Below are 23,470 nucleotides of genomic sequence, written 5' to 3'. Positions count from 1 at the left end.
CACGTAGTAGGAGCTTAATAAGTGCTAGCTGTCGGACAGTAAAAAGAGAGAGCTGGATTAGCCGGCTTTAAATCCCAAGTCCCTCTAAATCTATGATCTTATTAATCTGTCTCACCATTCACATAAATTATAATGGAATGGGGTGGGGACATGGTAGAAATCTGTTCCAGGAGACATGGGGGGAAGAGTGTTAAAAGGAAAGAAATATTTCTGCCTATGTTTAGAGCGCTATAATACCATGCGCATTAAAAAAATAAAAGTCAACCACGGGGTTCGACCTAGCAACTTTCTCCAAAAGGGCTAGTTAGTGCCAGCGCTAATCCAGCCTCTAATTTTACACGCTTCGCCCTTTCTTGGGGAGCTTCTTTGCCCTTATTTTGGTGACTAGAGCGCGCCTGAAGGGAAAAAAAAAATCATCCTTTCCCGTGACGAAGAAAGCCGACCTCAGCGATTAAGAGCCTAAACTGTCCTACTCAGTGTCCCGGAAGACCCGGCGAGCAGGTGCCCAACAGGGACGCGATGGTCGCCGGGGTTTCCGAGCAGGCGGTGCAAACAACGCCACAGCAGAGGGTCCTAGCCGGGAAGTTGGGAGCCAAGGCCCTCTCCCCCTAAGGCGGAAGCGGCGGCGCGAGTTTCCAATCTTCCCCTGCCCGCACGTGTCCCGCGCGCACGCTGAGGACCCTGACATGAGGGTCGCGGCTCTGATCAGGTAACACGGCCCCCGCCGTGGCCTTCCTCCACCCTGCTACTGGGGAGAAAGCGGCTGCATCCGCCGCCCGGGGGCCGGGTGTCTGTCTTTCCCTACCCGGACCCCCGGTGCCGCGTGGGGATGTGTGGCCGGAGCTGGGGCTTCGCCGGACACCGGAAGAGGCGGAGCCTTGGGGCGGTCTCTAGTGCTTCGCTGGGGCTTCCGCGCCCCAGCCTGCCCGCCTCCCTCTGATTACTTTCTGGTCTTTTAGCATTCAGCCCCTTTTTTTTTTTTTGCGCGCCCCTCTCTCCCTTCTACCCTGCCTTCCGCTTCCTCCTCTCTAAATCTTTCTTCCCTAACAAACCCCATTCCCTACCCCTCCTCATATTCCCATCTCTTGGGAGCAGCTGGGTAGAGCAGTGGATAGAGGCTTACTAAGGGCCTGGAGGCAGGAAAACCCGAATTTAAATCCAGCCTCGGACAATTTGCTGGTTGTGCGACCCTGAACAAATCACTTACCTTCTGTTTGTCCCGGTTTCCTCTTCTGTAAAATGGGAATAATAATAGCACCTACCTCCCAGGGTCAAATGCCGATCAAATGTGAAATTGACACATAGTTAAGTGCAATATAAATGTTAATTATTATTATAGAGCAAAAGGTAACAAAAAGGCACTTCCACTAAGTATTCTTAGACATACTGATTCTAGCATTAATATGAAACTTGGAATCGTACAACACACGAATACCATTATACAAAGAAATGTCTTAGAAATTTGTAGGATTGAAGTGGAACACCGATCAAAAGGACCTAATGGTGTAGTAGAAAGAGCCTTGGGCTTTGCATCAGAATACATCTCCACATTCAGATCTCTCCGGCCGTGGGCAAGTCAACCTCTCTGCCTGCCTCAGTTTCCTCTTGAACTGTAGGGTTGAACTAGATGATTTCCAGGGTCCCTTTGAACTCCCCTATTTTCTATCATATGAGTCCTTTTGATTTCTTTAATTTGTAATAGTATATGACAGTACTGAGTACTTAATAAATTCAGGCATAACCATTTGCTTAGATTGTCTTAGTGGGAAAGCAAAAAACAAAAATGATTTAATTCGATTCTACAGCTGTTAAATTTGAGATTTTTTTAGCCTGATAAAAGAATAAAAAACAGCGAATGGAATAACTTTGAAAATATAAGATGGAGGTCACTTCTTGGTTCTCAGTTTCTACAGAAGAATGTGTAAAAGAAAATAGGTCTGAAATGGAGCAAAGAGCATTCCAAAGATTAACAGTTGGAACAAACTACCAAGACTTTAAAAAAATGGGTTGACAATACTTTTTGTCTCAGAAGGTTTAGTTATTATTAAATCAGTTAAAAGGCAGAAAGAGGAACCAGACAATCTCTGTAGGCTTTCAGCCCTTCATTTTCCATGATCATTACAAAAAATGCGAAGTTTTATTGAAAGTCTATTTAAACTTGTCATAAATTGAACATCTAGTTCTTTGATTACCCAGACATTTTTTACTCATCAAAAAGACACATTTCAGGAGAGTTTCATATTAAACTGTTACCCAAGATTGATGTTTACCTATTGTGTCACCTTAGCCATTTTCCAAATAAGACACAAGGTTGTACTTTGGTAATTATATATTAGGAAGATTAAATTTGTCAGTCCCTTCCCTGCGTAGTCATTCCATGTGTTCCATTATGGCTTAAAATTTAATGTAGTAACTTTTAAATACAGATATTCTGTATTATGTCTTCAAAGTTCTGAAGTGTGATTTGGTTGGTTTATTTGCTGACTAAACAATATGATCACAAATGTAAATTCCAGGCAAGGCAAGCTTCAGGAAACTAAAGTTCCTCTGACCAGAATACAAACTAATTGCTATTACTTTGTCAATATTTTAGCTGTATTATCTCACCTTTTTCTCTTAGTTTTTAATCTCAATGTTTTTTTGTAACTGTGTGTTTTTTGGTGTTATAACAAATGATTAAAAAAAAGTAACATTTAACAGTAAGTTCAAGGCCAGTGAAATGAGGCTGATATACTTTAAAATGCTAGTAGTACAACATTGTGACTGGTTTGTCTTCTAACAAGGAAATTAGGTCAATTTTGATCTGACCCCTTTAACCTGGAATTCAGTTTTTCTCCCTGTTCTGCTTTTATAGAGTTGGCTGCATTTCACATGGGCATATGAAGACACGTTTGGATAGAGATCTACCTTTAGGTTATGAAATTAAAATGATTGTTTTTTAAACAATTGTTTTTTTTTTCAAGAAAAGATAATTAACAGTATACTACATTGATATTATACCAAATATATTTTAGTATTTTTAATCCCTGATGAGCTAGAGAGCCATAATCTGGAACCATGACTAGATATTGCTTTATTCTTATACTGTTATTTAGGGGATTAAAAAACTCAGCTTTCTAAAAGCATGATGCAAAATAATTTAATTTAAAATGAAATTTTTCCCTGAATATTGGTAAAATAGCATCATTATTGGGCACACACATGAAAATATGGTCATTGCCATATATAATGCACTTTAAGTACAAACCTATAATTGATGCTAAAGATAATATGCACTACATATATACTAATTTTTATAATAAATTTACATTTTTAAATGTATGTTTTTGGTAAAACTTTATATTATTCTAAATATTATTATGTTATTACATTTTAACATTATTCCATTGTGATGATTATATTGCATTTTTGATTATTAGACAAAATAATATGAAAATTTAAATTTAATTGTAGCATGATACAGATATTCTGAACAATGCAGTTTCTATCATGTATTTGTGTTGTATATGTGTTACAGTAAGAGAAATGTGGCATAATATAGACAACTTTGAACTTGGAGTCAAAAGACCTGGGTTCAGCCTCTGGCTCTGCCATTTTACTAGTTATACAAACTTTGGCAGATCATTTAATATTTCTAACCCTCAGTTTTCTCATCTGTAAAATGGAGATAGTAATGCAGTACCCACCTTATCTTACAGGGTTTTGGGGAAGTTCAAATAAGATTATGTAAATTACTTCGTAACTATGAAGTGCTTTATGAATATTAAGGTACTATTAGAAAATCTTCATACACTTAAGACATTAAAACTTGGGTACAGGGAAACCATTTGAAATAAGACCTTGTCCCCTGGACTAAAATGATAGAACAAATCTGTAATTCAGATGAATTGGTAGGGTGCATTTCTTTACTGAATATTTGGAACTTAAAGAGGAAGTACTGTCACTTTGGTAATAGACAAAAGGTTAACTAACTCCTTTGTGCTGGATATAGTTTTTATTTCTTGATGAAATGCCCATTGCTGCTAGGTTCGTGCTTAGTAGTATCTGGCACAGTGCTTTAGCATAGTGCTTGGTACTTAATAAATATTTATTTATTGATTGATTGATTATGACTGTTTAAAAGTGGAAAGCTACTTGAGTTATTCTAATATCAGTTTTTCTGATAACCTGACTAGCCTTTGTTATTTAAAACACACGCACAAAGATCATGATGTTTTGCAACAAGGATGTATAGGGGTAGATTCTAATTTTGGTTGTATAGCCTCTGATCTATAGAAACTCATCTTAAGCATTCTCACAAATGAGAATGAGGCTAAAGACTAGATCAAGAGTCAGCACTGTCTTTATCCCATGGTGTCATGGGTATACTGGCAGTCCCAAGGCAAAGATGAGTGGTTAGGGCAGTGAAGAGAGAGAAAAATAAAGGAAAGAGAAGAGTGAGAGAGAATCATAGTAAGCAGAATAGGTCAATATAGAAGAGAATGGAAAAATGCCTGATCCCTACCCTGCCAACGTTCCAGGTTGCCACTCCATACCATATGTTGTCTGCCCAATTGCCTGGGCATGGTGATTTGTGTTTGACTATGGAGGGAGCCGGGGTGGAATTGGAACCGAAATGAACAAGGTCTGTACACTGTATTATCAGGGCAATGGACTCTAGCCTGTTCTTTAGTGGTACAGAAATAGAAACATTAACAATAATAATTGATACCTCTACTTTAAAGTTTGGAAAGTACATACATGATCCCCTTTAGCCTTACAATTGCCTAATGAAGTAGGTACTACTGATGTGATTATCCCCATTTTATAGCTGAGGAAACCAAGGCTCACTGGGGTGGAGTAACTTGCTGATTTTCCCTTCAAACAGCTAGCATCAGATCTCAACAAGGCTTCCTGACTTCTAGGGCTTTAGCCACTAATCTAACTGTTGATAGTGTTTAGCTTCCCATCTTTACAGATCATCAGTAACAAGTACCATCAATTTATAGTAAATGAGCACTGTCTTTTGCTGGTTCTCAAATGCAGGGTATCCTTGTTTTTATGCTTTAATAGCTTAAAACTGTACCAAGACTTTTGGGACACCTAATATTTCACTCAGTCCTTTAATCCTTGATGGCTGTCAGTTGTTAGATTTTACTGTGGTGAGATGAAAAGTAAGTTGATTTTCTGGTTTGGGGCTATTTTGGTTTTTTAACTTTTCAAGGGAAATTTTACTTAAGGAGCATAAGTGATAAATATTTAGCTAAAATTTAAAAAAAACCCAAGACTTCTGTTTATCAGATATTTTGTACATTAAATAAGACTACTGGTATAAATAAAACACCTACCAGATTTAGTTTAGAATCTGAAATCTTGGGCATTTTTAGAAACTAATGATGGAGCCAATAAATTTGATAAACCTATGGTTAATTTGATTTTAAAAAAAGAAAGAACACCAAATTACCAGTATCAAAAATGCATAGAGTGAATACATCACCAATGAAGAGGAAATTAAAACAATAATTAGGAATTATTGTGCCCAGTTGTATGCTCATAAATGTGACAACCTGAGGGAAATGGATGAATATTTACAAAAATATAAATTGCTCAGATTAACAGAAGGGTAGGTAAAAATAAACCCATCTCAGAAAAAGAAATTGAAGAAGCTATCAGTGAACTCCCTAGGAAAAAATCTCCAGGGCCAGATGGATTTACAAGCCAATTCTATCAAACATTTAAAGAACAATTAATTCTAATACTATATAGACTATTTGGGAAAATTAGAGAAGAAGGAGTCCTACCAAATTATTTTTGTGATACAAATATGGTACTGATACCTAAACCAGGAAGAGCCAAAACAGAGAAGGAAAATTATAGGCCAATCTCCATAATGAATATAGATGCACAAATTTTAAATAAAATATTAGCAAAAAGATTAGAGCAACTTATCATGAGAATAATACACTTTGATCAGGTAGGATTTATACCAGGAATTCAGGCTGGTCTAATATTGGGAACACTATCAGCGTAATTGATCATATCAGCAACAAAACTAACAGAAACCATATGATTATCTCAATAAATGCAGAAAAAGCTTTTAACAAAATACAGCACCCATTCCTATTAAAAACACTGGAGAGCATAGGAATAAATGGAGCCTTCCTTAAAATGACAAGTAGCATCTACCTAAAACCATCAGCAAGTGTTATATGTAATGAGGATAAGCTAGATGCATTTCCAATAAGATGGAGGGGTGAAACAAGGATGTCACCACTGTTATTCAATATGGTACTAGAAATGTTAGCTTTAGCAATAAGAGAAGAAATTGAAGGAATTAGAATAGGCAAAGAAGAACCTAAGTTATCACTCTTTGCAGATGATATGATGATATACTTGATGAGATGATATACTTGATATGATGAGAATCCTAGAGAATCCAGTAAAAAACTGGAAATAATAAACAACTTTAGCAAAGTTGTAGGATATAAAATAAACCCACATAAATTCATGGCATTCCTATATATTACTAACAAAGCCCAAAAGCAATTGATAAAAAGAGAAATTCCATTTAAAGTTACTGTAAACATTATAAAATATTTGGGAGTCTAGAAATTAATGATGGCAAACTATTTCATTTGTATGTATCAGTCTTAATCATCTAAATTCAAGTGCTTAGGTTGTATATAATTTGGAAATTGCATGTTTTTTATTCAAATTCAGATGCAGTCACTAAAAATTATGAAAAGTTAAGCTAAATGTTTTTGCTATACTTAGTTTTAGTTATTCTTGAAATAACCCTATTATATAACTATTACTTTTTTTTTTCAGTGGTGGGAAGGACAGCTGCTATAATATGATGCAATGTATTGCTGCTGGGCATCAGATTGTTGCTTTAGCAAACCTAAGACCAGCTAAAAACCAAGGTAAGACTGTAGCATTATTTTTTTTTAATTATCCAAAAAGAATATATATATTTTTAAACATATGCTCTGTGCGTGTGTGTGTGTGTGTGTGTGTGTGTGTGTATCACTTGAAAATGGCATAAATGGTAATCACCACTTAGTTTTATTAGCCAGCACTATGGAATGTAACGGGATCACTTTTTGTGTGGGATAACAGAGTGGTGTCAAGTAGGTAAATGAAATCTAGGAATAATCCCCAAACTCATTTTAGCTGTTTGCCTCAGTTTTCTCCACAACAAAAAGTCTTCTCTGAGCTGTTAAAAAAAAACTGCAGAAGTGAGTGCTTTGTATTTCACCAACCCACGTAGTGAATGATATTCAGAAGGTAATACAAAGGGAAAAAGAGAGTCTCTCCAACTCCATCTCTCACTACTTCCTGATATAGAAATTTTAGTTAGCTCTATCCCTTTGCCATTGCCTATACATATCATACTTAACTGTCTCCCTCCTCCCTTGAAATCTGAATCTGACACTTTAAAGGCTTAATTCAAGGCTCTCCTTTTTAAAGAAGCTTTCTTGATAAACTCTACTTCTAGAATGATCTTTTTCTTTTTTTTTTTTATATTCCCTTAGGTATTTAGTTTATACCATGTCATTTACTTGCTCATATTGGTTGGAATTTGTTTTCAGGTTTGTCATTTATATTCTTGTGCCCTGACTATATTATGGGTTCCTTCAGATTAGGGATTGTAATTTCTAGGATCATAGGATTTAGAGGAAACAGAGATCCATAAAAGTAAATTGATATGCCCAAGGGCACACAGCTAGTAAATAGCTGAGCCAGAATTTTAATCCAGGTCCTTTGGATCCAAATTCAACACTCTTCTGTTTCCATGATGTATGGTAGATAGTGCTTTGCATGTGGTAGAACTTAATGAATGCCTTTGCCTGAATGGATGAATGAATAATGAGCTACCCTGAGATAGTGCTAGAATGACTGAGTATTGGTTGAAATTTTTAGTCCAGTATCTCCTTTTTTTGGGTGGTGCTGGAAATTATGTAGGAAGGTAGACATCAAGTAGCTAGCTATAGGGCTGACTTAGCAGAGGTGTCATTGTGAGAGGACATGTTGCTACTGAGGGACTTTGGGAATTGACTTCCGGCCCAGGCTCCTCTAGATTTAGAGATGACATTCAGGTCCTGACTCAAACCAGGGAAAAAATATAATATTTTTTAATTTTGTTGTTATTGATCTTCAAGCCTGCCTTGAAGTGAGGGGAAGCAATTCACAAGTATTTTTAGGTTTAAAAATGGTATTTAATAAAGCTGTCTTTTTTTCTAGTACCTAGTTTATTTTAGATTTCTATTGTGTTTTTAGTTTCACTAAGTTTTTACAAGACTATGATGCAAAATTATTTGAACAAAATTACTTTGATTTTTGTATTTAAATGGTCAGTGGTAAGTGGGAAGGGAAAGCTGACAAATGCCATAATAGGACAAAAAAGAAGTTAACAGAGTGATAGGAAACAGGGAGATATAAAGAGGCCCATAGCTTTAGGGAGCCAAATATGGAAATGGGCAACCAATGGGCATAGGGGTTGATTTGAACTTTCATCATTATATCCAGAATAATAATAATAATAGAAAAATCCTTAATTAATGTTGGAGACTATGCCGAACAGATTTGATGGGCACAGTCTTTACCCTATAGGAAGAAGTATATGGACAAATATACTGTGGACAAATATCTATTTGAACATAAATAGAGGGTGTCCCAAAAAATCTTAGTGCAGCCATTAACACTTAAAACTGCATTAAGACTTTTGGGATAACTTGTATTATATAGGAATATGAATGGGAAAGATGAAATATTTACATAATTTACAAATAAAGAAAGTGCACTTCTTAGACTAGGGGCAACTTTCCAGACCTGTTACATTATTTTAGGTTCTAGAAGACTGCGGAGAAAAATTTAGAAGGTTGACCTTCTTCAATCTAGAGTCCTGAACAAAATTGTTTTGTATCAATTGTTTTGTATTAGGACTGGTGTTGTCATTCTTCAGACTTTGAGGAGAGATGATTCTATAGTGGAAGTGTGAAATGGTTCATTCATTCATTCAACATACATTTATTAATTCCTTACTAGGTGCCAGGTGCTATGCCAGAGTTGAGATGCAAAGACAAAAAATGAAATAGATAAGTCAATAGACAGTCTATCCTAGACAAAGTGTATACTTTGGGGGGCTGAAGATTTACGTGACAAATAGAGCTGTTTGTATTTTAACCAGGAGCCAGCAGGGAACTATTAAAGCTTCTTGAGCATGCAAGGGACATGATGAGACCTGTAGTTTAGGAACTTTACTTTGGCAGCTATGTAGGCAGCTATGTAGAGGATAGATTAGAGAGGAGATTGAAGGCAAAGAGAGTGTACTAGTCCTGCTGAGAAGCAATGAAAGGCTGAAGGAGGGGGGTGTTGTGTGAATGGAAAGGAGACTGATGTGAGAGGTGTTGTGGAAGTAGAATTGAGAAGCCTCGATTGACTACAGATGGACAAAAACTGTTACTGTAATTCATACATTAAAAACAAGAAGTCAGATTTCCCTTCATTTCTCCTGTTTGTCAAACGAGGAAATCCATGTGCTATTTATGGCCAGATCAGTCAATTGTATTTTTCAAGCCAGAGATAGAGATTATCGTTTAAAGATACAGACATTTTGCAATGTTTCCCCCCATGGAAAAATTTATGTATGTATTATATCATGTCACTAGCACATGATCTCTTATTTTCTTGTGCTTTAGGAGCATTTGAGGTAGGATAACATGCAAGGAATGAGTGAAAAAAAAATAAGAAGTAGAAAAACTGATTTTTTAAAACTGGCAAGAAGTAAAGAGAAAAGTTAACATACTAGTAGAATAGTATCAAGATAAAATTTTTTAAGTCAGGTTATTCACATTCAAACAGAGGATAAAAGATGTTTGTAGGATTATAAAGTGTGGATAAAGATTCAACTAATTTTGATTTAAGCTAAGAAAGAAGACCAGTTTGTCAAGGAATAAAAGATACAGTGAATAATTGACTGGCTTCTTTCTTCCCAAGTAAGTTTTGCATGGAGCATAATAAAGAGTAAGGAACAGAGAAGGCCACAGAGTCAGAGCAATTGGAGTTAATTCATATAGCTGAGTTTTCAAGAGTTAGTGTGGAAATGACTTTATTCCCATCAATAATGTGGACTCTTGTCATAACATTCATAAAACAATCCTGCAAAGTCTGGTGTAGGACATTTTGTGGCAAGTTAATTGAGGTGCTCCAGGCAACAGTGGAGCCTTTTCATTTTTATTTGATCTCATACTAACTATTGTCTTCAAAGCCTCAATTAATAAAGTAACATGATAGTCAAGGGACTAGATGGAACATTAAAAGAAATTGTGTTCTTACCAAGTTAAAAAAAAAGCTATTATACTAACATCTAGATTTTTTTCCCTAACAACTCAAAGTTCTTTGTATGAATTCATATAGCTCTGCCTTAAAATGTAAGTGTATTTTAAGGTGTCACGTGAAATAGGGGTGAGTACATCTTGTTCTTCCATTTAGAGTAGGAAGAATTACAGAGTAAGGAATTTATAATAATGGAGTAATCTAGAACTTAACTTTATGGATTCAGAAACTCTAGACATAAAATCTAATCTCTTTCCCACTTACTTTTTTAACATCATTTTACCATACTAGGAAATGGAGAGACAATTATATTTGTAGGTTTATTGTTGGGACCTTAGATTATTTTACAATTAAAAATTCAAATGTAAATCTTACAAAGGCTTATTATATTTTCTTTAGGTCTTTTATTATTTTAGGCTTTTAGTTTATGGGCTTGTTATCAAGATTAATTTTTGAAATTCAAAATAGAGACTGTAATACCATTTTAGACATATTTGTGTAACTCAGCTCATTGTGCACATATAATTTGATGGTGAGAAAAAAAGGAGTTAGTAAATAGTGCTGATTCTAATTATTGATGGTCATAGGGGTCCTAATTTTTTGAATTCTCTTTGCATGACTTTTCACATTTTGTGGAAAGCTTGTAAACTATTTAAACTTGTGTGGTGTCAATAAAGTGGCACAGTTGGAATTGTTTTTCTATAAACAAGGTGGATCAATGAAATGTATAAACACTTTTTAGTAACTTAGTATTTTTTCCAAGTTTTTTTTAAGAATATACACACAGTTTGATGCATTTTATTTGGCATTTAAGGTTATATTTCTTTTTTTTTAACAATTAATTTATTTATTTTTAGTTTTCAATATTCACTTCCATAAGATTTTGAGTTTTAAATTTTCGCCCCCTTCGTCTCCTCACCATTCCCCAAGATGGCATATGCAATCTGATATAGCTCTACTTATACATTCATGTTAAACATATTTTCACATTAGTCATGATGTAAAGAAGAATTAGAACTAATGGTAAGAACCACAAGAAAGAAGAAACAAAACAACAAAAGAAAAGGAGAACTAAAAGTATGCTTCCATTTTCATTCAGACTCCAAAGTTCTTTCTCCGGATGTGGATAGCTTTTTCCATCGTGAGTCTTTTGCAGTTGTTTTAGATCCTCCCATTGCTGAGAAGAGCTAAGTCTATCAAAGTCAGTCATAGCACAGTGTGGTTGTTATTGTATACAGTGTTCTCTTGGTTCTGCTCATTTCACTCAGCATCAGTTCATATAAATCTTTCCAGGTTTTTCTGAAGTGTGCATGTTCATCACTTCTTATAGCACAATAGTATTCCATTACATTCATATGCCACAGCTTGTTCAGCCATTTCCCAATTGATGGACATCCCCTCAATTTCCAATTCTTTGCCACCACGAAAAGATCTGCCATAAATGTTTTTGTACATGTGGGTCCTTTTCCCATTTTTATGATCCCTTTGGGATATAGACCTAGAAGTGGTATTGCTTGGTCAAAGGGTATGCACAGTTTTATAGCCCTTTGGGCATAGTTCCAAATTGCTCTCCAGAATGGTTAAATCAGTTCATAACTCCACCAACAATGCATTAGTGTTCCAATTTTTCCACATCTTCTCCAACATTTATCATTTTCCTGTTTTGTCATGTTTATCAGTCTGATAGGCTGTGAGGTGGTACCTCAGAGTTGTTTTGATTTGCATTTCTCTAATCAATAGTGATTTAGAGCATTTTTTCATGTAACAATATTTTTTGATAATGAAAACTAATATATGGCATATTGATGATGAAATTTGATATATGAAAATTATTAACACCTTTACTTATGGATGCAGATGTTCAAGACATTTGCCACTGGCTTCACATTTTTGAGGATGATGACTCATACACAAATGCATTTTTAAATTTTCTCTTTGTTCTATCAGTCTTCAGAATCTTGGAAGTGTCAAATCAAATCGGCAAATACTTATTGAATGCCCACCCAGAAATGAAGTACTATGTTTCTAGATACTATCAATGCCAATTTATGATGTGACCTGGATATGGTACATGTTTAGAAGGTCAGTTTTCAATGTCAGTCATTAGAATTCTTGCACTAATGTGTCATTTCCCATTTTCTAACAACTCTTGTAGACCTGCTTACATTGCATCAGGAACAATTCTGTCATCTTGAACATCTACTTGTTAATCCATAATGCAGTCATTAAGACACATCCCTAAAGCTGACCTATTGGCAATAGGAGTGCTTCCCAACCTTTTTCAGTATGACAACATCTTTTTAATATAAAAAAATTGCTCACCTTCACATGATAATAGTTGTACTATTAGTATCCATTAAGAAAATATGTAATGAGGGAAAAACTGCTATGAATTCAGTTAATGCTTTTAAATTAGTTTATCGTTTTTTAATCACAACAGCGTCTTCATACATTTGGGGTAAGTGTACATATATGTGAAAAATATTTAGTCTGTAGAAGGCACACTTGATTATTTATGAATTTGTATATGTAGCAAGGGACCCTATACAATGAATCTGAGTCTACAGCCTAAAGATAAAGGATAACATCCAAATCTTTTATCCTGGCGTTTATGGCCTTCCACAGCTCATTTCAACAAATCTTTTTTTTTAATTCTTATTTCACATTATTCCCCTTCAGGTATTCCAGCTAGATTAGAATGCTAGCTTTTCTCCATTTTGTTCTGCTTTTTTTGCCTGTGCTTTCATCTATCTAATTTTCAGTACCTGAAATATATTTCTTTTACTCTGTCTTTTCAAAGCTAACTTCCTTCAATTTTTTGTTAAAGTCCTTGAAGTCTTCTTTGTTTCCCAGAAAGTGATCTCTCAAATAAAAGAACTCTGAAGTATCACCTCACACCTATCATAATGGCTAATATGATAGAAAGTGAAAATGACAAATGTTGGAGGGGATGTGGGAAAACTGCGACACTAATGCGCTGTTGGTGGAGTTGTAAACTAATCCAGTCATTCCGGAGGGCAGTTTGCTCAAAGGGCTATAAAATTGTGCATACCCTTTGATCCAGCACTACCGCTACTAGTTCTGTATCCCAAAGTGATTTAAAAAAAAAAGGCCAGATGGGAAGAACCCGCATGTACAAAAATATTTATGGCAAATCTTTTTGTGGCGGCGAAGAATTGGAAATTGAGGGGATGCCCATCAATTGGGAAATGGCTGAAGAAAGTGTGGTATGTGAGTATAATGGAATATTGTTGTGCTGTAAAAATGATGAGCAGGGTGATTTCAGAAAAACCTGGAAAGACTTACATGAATTGATAGAGAGTAAAGTGAGCAGAACCAGGAGAACACTGTACATACTTAACAGCAGTATTGTACAGTGAACAACTATGAATGACTTAGCCATTCTCAGCAATGTGGTGATCCAAGACAGTCCCAAAGGACTCATGATGAAAAATGCTTTCTGCCTCCAGAGAAAGAATTGATGTTGTCTGCATATAGACTAAAGCTTTCTTTCTTCCTTCCTTCTTTCCTTCCTTCCTTCCTTCCTTCCTTCCTTCCTTCCTTCCTTCTTTCCTTCCTTCCTTCCTTCCTTCCTTCCTTCCTTCCTTCCTTCCTTCCTTCCTTCCTTCCTTCCTCCCTTCCTCCCTCCCTTCCTCTCTCTCTCTCCCTCTCCCTTTCCCTCTCCCTCCCTCTCTCTCTCTCTCTCACTCTCTCTCTCTCTCTCTCTCTTTCTCCCTCTCCCCCTCTCTACCCCCACCTTTCTCTCTCTCTCTGTTTCTCTCTTCCCCCCCACCTCCCCCTGCCACCTCCTTCTGACCTTTCTTTTGAGTCTTCTTGCACAAAATGACTAATATGGAAGTGTTTTACATGATTACACACATATAATCTACATCAGATTGCTTACCATCTCAGGGAGGGGGTGAGACGGATAGAACCTGGAACTGAAAACTTAATGAATGCTAAAAATTGTTTTTACATGTAATTGGGGGGAAAATAAAATATTTTTTAAAAAGAAAGTGATCTCTCTCCTGCCTTATATTCTCTTAAAGTACTTTCTCTGGAACTCTCTTTTGCCCCTATCATATTAAATCCTTTTTTTCTTTTTTTGCTTGTATATGTATTATGTCTGTATTCTCCCTATTAGGTTGTAAGTTCTTTTCCTTAAGGTACTATGTTGATTTTCATCTTTGGATCCCTAGTGCTTCTCTCAGTGATTATAAATAGTAAACATTAAATAAATATTTGTTGAATTTGTTTGTTAAACTAGTAGTGGTCTTCACTCCTGGTATAATAAATCATCATATATGCCTGTGTAATTTCAAGCTATGTTAATAATAAAACTGTATATAAATTTTTATTGGGATTCATATTAATAATCTCAAAAATTAGCAGGTATTTTGTCAGTTAAGAGATAGTTGAGTACTGGTAAGAGCAGCCGATCGAGAATAAGACATAGCTTTTTCATTTGCTAGCTGTGTGACCTCAAGTAAGTCAATTGATATCTTATGGTACAGCCTACATCTCTCAGTCTTTTTTTCTCATGTGTAAAATGGGTAGGTAGGTGGGAGGAACTGGACTTGGATATCTTGAGGATTCCTTGCGAGTCTATGCTTCTGTGATGCCGTGTGTTTTGGAAGAAGGCCTTTAATGATCCAAAATCCATTAAAACATCAGTTTCAATTGGAAAAAGAAGCTAAATTGAAAAAATAATTTAAGGTATATAAACTTACTCTTTGGAGACTCTCAAGACATATATATATATATATATATATATGTATACACACACACACACACACACACACATATATATATATATACACACACATATATATATATACACACACATATATATATACATTTAATATCTAAAATATGTGTACATGTATATATGTGTGTATGCATATGCACACATACTCATTTCCTGTTAGAACATTCTAAAAGAGTGTGTGTGTGTGTGTGTGTGTGTGTGTGTATACACGAATTGGTAGGAAAGATGGTTAGTACATGGGTGAATTGAAAGTCACTCTCAGTGTTCCGTGGTGCATACTGAGGATGCTATCAAAGGGAAGCACTAAGAGGTAGTGCCAAAATGTGTTGTTGACTTAATCAGTATTTATTCAGTACATACAATATGCCAGACACTGCATGCTGCTGGGAGTATAAGTACAAAGAATGTGAAGCGATCGCTACTTACAGAGGACTTCCATTCCACTGTAATTCTGGTAACAAAGAAGTATCATCTTAACCCTTTGGACTCTGTACTAAAGATCTAAGGCAGCTCCCAGCATTGTCTAGCACTTAAAATTTCTCCAGGGACACAGATAAAAAAGAGGCACACAAACACAACGGAGTATACCCAGAAAATCCACATCTCTGCTACTGCATTGCTGCATTGGCAAAAGGTCTCATGTAGCTCTCTTTCTTTTTCTTCCCTGTGAATAACTAGCCCTGCAAATAGCAATATAATCGGGCCAACCCTAAAATAACAGCCCAAAGGTTCTGCCTGCATCTGCTGCCTGCAGGCAACCTCAGAGCAAGGCTGATGTAGTCCTCAGGGATAGTGCATGAAGACGTTGCTTGCTGGCCCCACAGTTTAGCTACTTTGCATTACTTTGTGTAGTAATAGCCACTATAGATTGATATGTAAGATTTCATTTCATAATGTAAAGATACATACAAGCATTCTTTTTCAGTTTCATATTCTATCACAATTAATATTGGAGTATTTTGGTACCCTAGTCAAGTCTTCAGTTCCACCTTCTTTTTGATTTTCTTTAATTGAGCATTCCTATTTTATTTTCTACAGCGGATTCAGATGAACTGGATAGTTACATGTATCAGACAGTGGGACATCAGGCCATTGAACTGTTTGCTGAAGCAATGGGTCTCCCACTATATCGTCAAACTATCAAAGGGACCAGTGTGGAGACTGGACGAATGTATACCAGATGCGAAGGTGATGAGGTTGAAGATCTCTTTGAACTTTTGAAATATGTTAAGGTATGGTTTCTAACCAGTTATACTACACTCTATCAATGGAAGGAGAGTAAAGTCATATGTAGTTTAAGATCTGCTGAAATGCAAAGGGTATTTTGCAAGGAATTTTATTTGCTTGCAAATAATTGTGAAGACCTTTTTTATTGTTTGTAGTATGAAAACATGACTTTTGTCATAGTTTATCATACAGGCCTTCTTAAATTTAAATGGATTTTGTATGTAAGACTTTAAAGGAGTAATTTAGATTATTTGTTGATTATGTACAAGATTTGGGATAGCTGTTCTCATTTTTCACTCCTATTATTCATAAGAATTTAAGAGAAAGTATCAGCTTTTGCCAATAAGAAATAACATTTCTTTCCTGGGACTTTTCATTAGTACTTTTGTACCTTTATTTATCTTGTTCTGTTTTGTATTATAATTTACTTGTGCTTAGTAATTACTCAATAGATGTTTGTTGGATTATAATACTCCTCCTAATAAATTTTAAGTTCCACAAGGGTAGTGACTGTCTTATCCTTCTATCTTCCCAGTATGCTGTGGGTGCTTAATAAATGTCTATTGAATTGAATGTATTGTTGCTGTTCATCTAGCCCAGTGAACATTCATTAACAGAATGCTTAGGTGCCAGGATATATAACCCTTCATTATCATTGATATTCACTATCATTGATTGCAATTAATGTTTTTCTTCTTTATCTTTAACATTTTTTAGTCAGCAAAAACTGCAGTAAATATTTATTAGACATTTGCTGAATGCAGAACAATGGGAAAGCACTGAGGAGTTACTAGTTTATGAATTAATAGGGAGATAAGACAGCAAAGATAGCTGTAATATCCAGTAATTCTGTTAAGTTTATTAGAAGGTCACAAAGACAAGAGCTTTGTGAAGTCTCGGAGAGAGAGTCCTGACTTTCAGTCTTCCATTTTACATAGGCAATATCCCATTACTTAGGGGAAATTTAGGCTGATGCTAATGACATTTAAGGCCTAGCCTATGACTTAGTAGAAGGATTTGATAACTGTATGTTAAACTAAGTTGAATTGATGGCAGGCTATTGATATCATAGGATCAGAGATTTCACACCTCAAGTTAGAGGTCACCTGGTCCAATTCTTATCATTTTACATATGAGAAAACTGAGGCTGAGAGATATTAAATGACTTGCTTGAGGCCCACCTTTTATTCTACTCTTTAGTGACATTACATGGGATGTTCTTGCTCTGCAGAAACCTGTCACCAAGAAGCTATGGCCAGTGACTCATTGTCATGAGAATTTTACAGACCTGCTCTGAGGAATTAATGAAGCTTTATATATTCATTTTTATGTTACTGAATCAAAGCATAGTATTCACTGAGGATTTGGTCCAAATAATAAATGAAAGAATACACATCTTTTAAAATTTATAGTTGGAATTTTTTAAGGTATTAATACCTATATTTTTATTTACTTGTTCTTGTCTGAGAAAGAATAACAACTTTTACCATAATGATCATTATCAGAAAGCATTCATTGTATTAGCCTTCTAATTAGACACTTGGCTTCTTAGCCCCTCCCTTTTCCAAACCATCCTCCACATAGCTGCCAAAATAATCTTTGGAAACCATAAATTTGACAGTGTCTCTACTCAGAAAACTTCAGTGAGTCCCTAGTTCCAAGAAAAAGTACAAGCCCTTTAGCTTGGCATCGGTGTCTTTTTAGTCTTGTTTCAGCTGCCCTTCCCAGGTTGATTACACATTGTTTCCCTTCTTTTGCTCTACATTCTGGCCAGACCGGTCTACTCAGTGTTCCCTAAACTCAGCACTCCATCTCCTTCCTTCCTCCCATTGCATAGGCTGTCCCTTATTCACTTCCTCCTTACCTCTCATTCTTAAAATCCTAGCTTCCACAGTAATTGTTTCTATACCATACCCCAAGGAAAATTTTTCTGATTCCCTTAGTACTTTCTCCTTCCCTAAAATTACCATATGTATATTGGTTTAGGGAAGCAATGTGGGTATAGTGGATTGATGACTGGTTTTGGAATCAGGCCTGGAATCAGGTCCTGCCTTTGTCCCATACTAGAAATAGAAAGCTTTTGGTGACCATGGCCCATTACTTAATATCTCAGTGCCATAGACAGCTCTATAAGATGTGTTATAGACAAATTGCTGATTTGCTTTAGTGGAGGGAATTAACGTACTGCACACTGGGGTGAATTTAGACCCTACCCTCAGCCTTCACACACACACACACGCACACACATAGCCCCATACCCACTCTCAGCCTACACACGCACACATATCTGTTTACCTGTATTTCCCTTGTAGAATGTAAATTCCTTTAGATCAATAACTATTTTTTTTGGTCTTTGTACCCCTTTGCCTAGTAAAGGGCTTTTCACATACGAGTTTAATAAATATTTGTTGCTTCCTAATTATGTAGATATAAGGCTGGTGGATGCTTTGCAAAAGGGTAATGTAGGCAGCTGGTTCCCACTTTATTGGAATTTACTAATCTGTATTCTGAACTTCAGAATCTTTGCAGCCTAAATATTTATATTAGATACTAAGAGTGAAGGAATAAGCAAATGCAGCATATGATGGTCTTTTTCTATTTAAAAAAAAAAAAGAGCTTGCGATGTAGTGGATAGCGCATTTGACTTGGAGCCAGAAGACCCAGCTTAAAATGCTGCCCCAGAAACTTAACCGACTCTTTGATCGTTGAGGACAAGTCGCCCTGGCGGCACCCAAGTTTCCTACTTTGTAAAATGGGAATAGTTATAATTGTACTGCCTCGTAAGACTGTTGTGAGAAAGGTCCTTTACAAATTTTAGATCATTTTGTAAATGGATTGTTATAATTATTATTATTCTCATATTTTTCAGTGGGGTTCAAATAGATCCTGAGACAAGTCGCTAGCCAGCTATTATTGCTTTGTGCTTGGTATTTCACAGGTGACCAAAGTGACTTAATGTTCTCCTGACTCTCACAGGTGACCAGAATAGTTGAATAAACATTTTTGTTGTTCAGTCATGTCTGACTCTTCATGACTCCATGGACCATACTGTCTATGGGGTTTTCTTAGCAAAGACACAGGAGTAGTTTGCCATTTCCTTCTCCAGTAGATTAAGGCAAATAGAAGTTATCTGACTTGCCCAAGATCACATAGCTAGTAAGTATCAGAGGCTGGATTTAAACTTAGGCCTTCCTACCCACCCCTGTGCCATCTAGTTGCCTCTTAGGCAGGCTGGGTTAAATGACTTGCCCAAGATCACACAGCTATAGTAAGTGTCTGAGACTGGATTTGAACTCAGGTCTTCCTGACTCTAGGCCCAAAGTTTTATTGACCCCAAAGTTTAATGACCCCAAAGGGTCATTCCCCAGTAGCAGATGAGACAATAGGGCTATAACATATCCCTCATCCTGTTCCCACATGATTTGGATCTTGGCTGAGGTTCTACATTTTGAAAGTTGTTGGAGATTACAAAGGTCTGGTGTGGCTACAACTATTAAAAAAACACTTTTCTAAAGCTTTTATGAATCCATGTTATAGCTGAGTGATTATGAGCAATAGTTCAGTCTATGGTCACATTGCAGTTCCAGTACAGTTTTTAGGTTTATTTCTGTAGGATGTTTTGAGGTCTTTATCTGTAATATGGGGATTTGTTGTCTCTCAGTCTTTGAAAGATAGCAAATAACTGATCCACAACTCTAGCTAGCAGGTCATGTCTTGCTAGGTATTCAGTTGGCACTAAATTTTTGAAGGCTGCAGTAGCAAGTTTTCTTGTATATTCTACCTTGATCACTGTCTCTAGACTCATTCAGGATAACTCTTCTGTAATTTCTTTTTCTCTCTGTTTTCCCAAACAAATCCATATGTCTCAGCTATTTATTTGCTGAAATGATATTGGCTACATTCATGTGTATGTTTCCACATCAGTGGCCTTTGGATTTCGTTTTTGGAGCTTAGCAGTTGAATAGACTTTTCCTGGAGGTAAACCACTTTTGGTCACATTAGAAAAAATCCAGTATTGTCTACTTGCCTCTTGCCCCGTGAAGTGATATCTACTTGGTCCGAAAGTGTTTCTATGGGTTTTTTCACCTAATTATTATGTGTTCTAAGAATATTCATCAATCCTCTTCCTCCCTTTTGGTGAGTATTGTCTTTTGTAGCTGCCTTTGGTTAATGGGCTTTTATTTAGTTTGATTTATTGTATTTTCATTAGGATACTTTCCAAATCTATTGTGGTCTGTTTCATAGATTTGAAAGTGTACATTTAGGGATTGATTGCTTTAAACGTGTTTTCCCCTTTCAGCTTTGATTTCAGGATGTCAGTAATTCTTAGTTTGCTTCTCAATATTTTTATGATCAGTGTGCATTTTATTATTATATTACTATTATTGTCATTGTTATTAGATTGTACCCAAGATTCTTCCTTTTCTGTAAAATGAGGGTATTAGATGACTCCCAAGGTCCTTTCCAGATTTAAATCTTCACTCCCATATTCCTCTAATAAGGATATTCTACTGTCTGCTGAGACAGCCCATTCCACCATTGGATAGCTCTCAATGCTGAAAAGATTTTCCCTACGTGAAACCAGATCTTCGTTAATGCAACTTCCTGCCCTTACTCCTAGTATTGCCATCTGGGAAGAAGAAAAATAAATGTAGTGATACCTTTTCATTCAATAGTCCTTTGAATACTTGAAGGCAGCTATTTAGCATCTTCTCTGCTAAACATCCCCAGTAGCTTCAAGTAGCACTCATAGAACATGATCTAGGAGAGGGATGACCAGCAGTATCGAATGCTGCACCAAGGTGAAGAAGGATCATATAATTTAGAGGTAAGCCAAACCGCAGGTCATCTAGCTTCAATTCCTTCATTTTTTCGGATGAGGTAACTGAGACCTAGAGAGGTTAGGAGACTTTCCCAAGGTCACACATTTAATAAGTAGTAGAGGTAAGATTCAGACCTACCTTCTCTGATTACAAATAAATTGTTGTTTGCATTACACTCTTTGGTCTCCATCACATTAACTTTAAACCCAGAGTTTTCATAATGTCCTTTTCATAGTGCTGTGAAACCTGATATAAAGTTTTTAATGTAGTATTTTTGATGGGTCTCAGATTAGATATAATATCATTGATTACATTGCTTAAAAATTTTACACTTGATCATTTTAGAGAAAAGAGTTGCAGCACGTTGACAGTTTGAGCTTTGTGATAATAACAGCCTTCCAAGTCTAAAAAAGATAATACATTACTGATCAATTTAATTAAAAATGGACAGATTCGTGGTAATTAAGGTGAAATTTCACTTTCGATACATGCTGTCTGATGAAATGGATGCTTTGCCATTATCTTTATAGTAACAGTCAATTATGACATAAATTAATGCTAATGTTAAATCTTGACAACTTCTGCTTTGGAAGTTCATACATGATAATTATAACTATAAGTTGAAAGAGATGTTATCAAGTTGTCCAGGACTAAATAGCTGCTTCTTTTCCTGTGTAGAAATATTAATTTTACTATAGGATATTTTAGAGACATAAATATCAGAAATATATTGCTTTTATGGGAGACACTGTGTAATCAGGCTTTTACAGTTAAACCCATTTATGAAACTATGGTGCAAAAATTGCCATTGAGGTCTTACATATTCAAATGAATAATTGAGTTATTATAGAAAAAAGAGTCTAGAAAAGCTATAATTCTTTTTAATCTTCATTTGTTCTAAGAAAAAGATTGAATTGTCATTTTTAATCCTTTAAATATTAAAAACATTTAGATTCATTTTCATTTTATACATTTATTTGTTAACAGATTGAAGTTTGTAACTTTTAACATGTATTTAAAAATCTCTTATTGCTGTTACCTCTTTCTTTAAAAATTTGCACTAAGATTTTTGTAGGAAATATGTGTATTAAAAATTTTAAACTTTTTGAAAAGAAGCTGAAGAAGCCTAGGAATCACTTGCAACATTTCACATTTTGTCAATTATTTTGCAGTGATTGTATGAAATGAATGCCAAAGATTATGGTGGCATAATTCTTATGGAATGCAGAAAGACCAAGAAAACTGGAATGAGGTCTTTAGGATAGTTATTCAAAAAATAACCAATTAACAAGTAACTTTTTCCATAAGAGCTTATTAGTAGTAAAATATCACAATTAAATTATCATGTGGATTAATTTTGTTCATAGGTAACTTGTTGGTACATAAAAATGATTTGTCTAATTGTATGCCTTTAAAAAAGTAATCTTTTGTAAATTATGTGGGTTTAGAAGGCATTCTATTGGTTTTAATTTCTTTTCTTGAAGAAAAAACTACCGATCAGTAAGAGGTGGTGGATGCTACCTTGCCTCTACTGCTATAGTCTTGTGTAAGCAACTTACTAACTTCTATTCTTTGAACCCTAATTCCAGTACACCCAGTCTGCCATCACATTTTTCTTCCTCATTGAGAGAATAGCATATGTAAGAAGAGTATATATTGTTGTTCCCTCCTCCCTTTTCATAGGGCTAAATTACTAAAGAGAATTTCATTACGCTCAAGTCAGAACAATGAAATCCTAATGATTTGGTTTTTGAATTACATTTTTATTAATATCTTTTTGTTATCACCTACATTTCCCAGTATCCTTTCCTTCTTCTCCTAGAGAGAGCCGTGTAATAAAGAAACTTTTACAAAGGCAAAAAAAAAGGTTCCGCAACACATCAACCACTGTGTGCATGTATGTATGTGTGTGTGTGTATATATGTACATTATGTTCAGTTTTCTATACCCATAGTCCCTTAGCTTTACAAAGAAGGGAGGGAGGTGGGAGGTATAGTTTCATATTGTCTTTGGAGCCAAGCTGGGTCATTTGATTTCAGATTTTATTGTTGTTTTATTCCTATTCTTCCTATTTGTATTGTAAAGTCATTGTGCACATTGTCTTCCTGGTTCCGCTCTTTGCACGAATTCATGTCTTCTCATACTTCTTTCTGTTTTTCATATTCCTCGTTTCTTGTAAAGCAGTAATAATACCATTATATTCATGTACGGTAATTTTGTTTAGCCATTCTTTGATTAAGAGGAACCCTCATTGTTTCCCATTCTTTACTTCTACAAAAAGTGCTGCTGTAAATATTTTGCTGTATATAAGACCCTTTTTTAAAATCATTCACAT

At 35.6% G+C, this 23,470-nt stretch overlaps 1 protein-coding gene across 3 annotated transcripts in view; it reads left to right on the top strand.

The window, feature by feature from the left end:
• The first annotated feature begins 593 nt into the window (after positions 1-593).
• The window catches only part of DPH6 (diphthamine biosynthesis 6), a 475,806-nt gene continuing 452,929 nt past the window's right edge, over positions 594-23,470 (top strand). For 2 of the 3 annotated variants that reach the window (XM_036736794.1, XM_036736796.1), the window contains exons 1-3: positions 630-709; positions 6,808-6,902; positions 16,124-16,317. In XM_036736794.1, coding sequence (XP_036592689.1) covers positions 687-709; positions 6,808-6,902; positions 16,124-16,317 — 312 coding nt within the window. In that variant the 5' untranslated portion in view covers positions 630-686. Of the gene's footprint in view, positions 710-6,807; positions 6,903-16,123; positions 16,318-23,470 lie in introns of all 3 variants that reach the window. The other variant, XM_036736795.1, reaches the window with a different exon arrangement.

Source organism: Trichosurus vulpecula, chromosome 8, assembly GCF_011100635.1.
Source record: "Trichosurus vulpecula isolate mTriVul1 chromosome 8, mTriVul1.pri, whole genome shotgun sequence".
Taxonomy (NCBI): domain Eukaryota; kingdom Metazoa; phylum Chordata; class Mammalia; order Diprotodontia; family Phalangeridae; genus Trichosurus; species Trichosurus vulpecula.
This window is presented reverse-complemented; position numbering and strand designations above follow the sequence as displayed.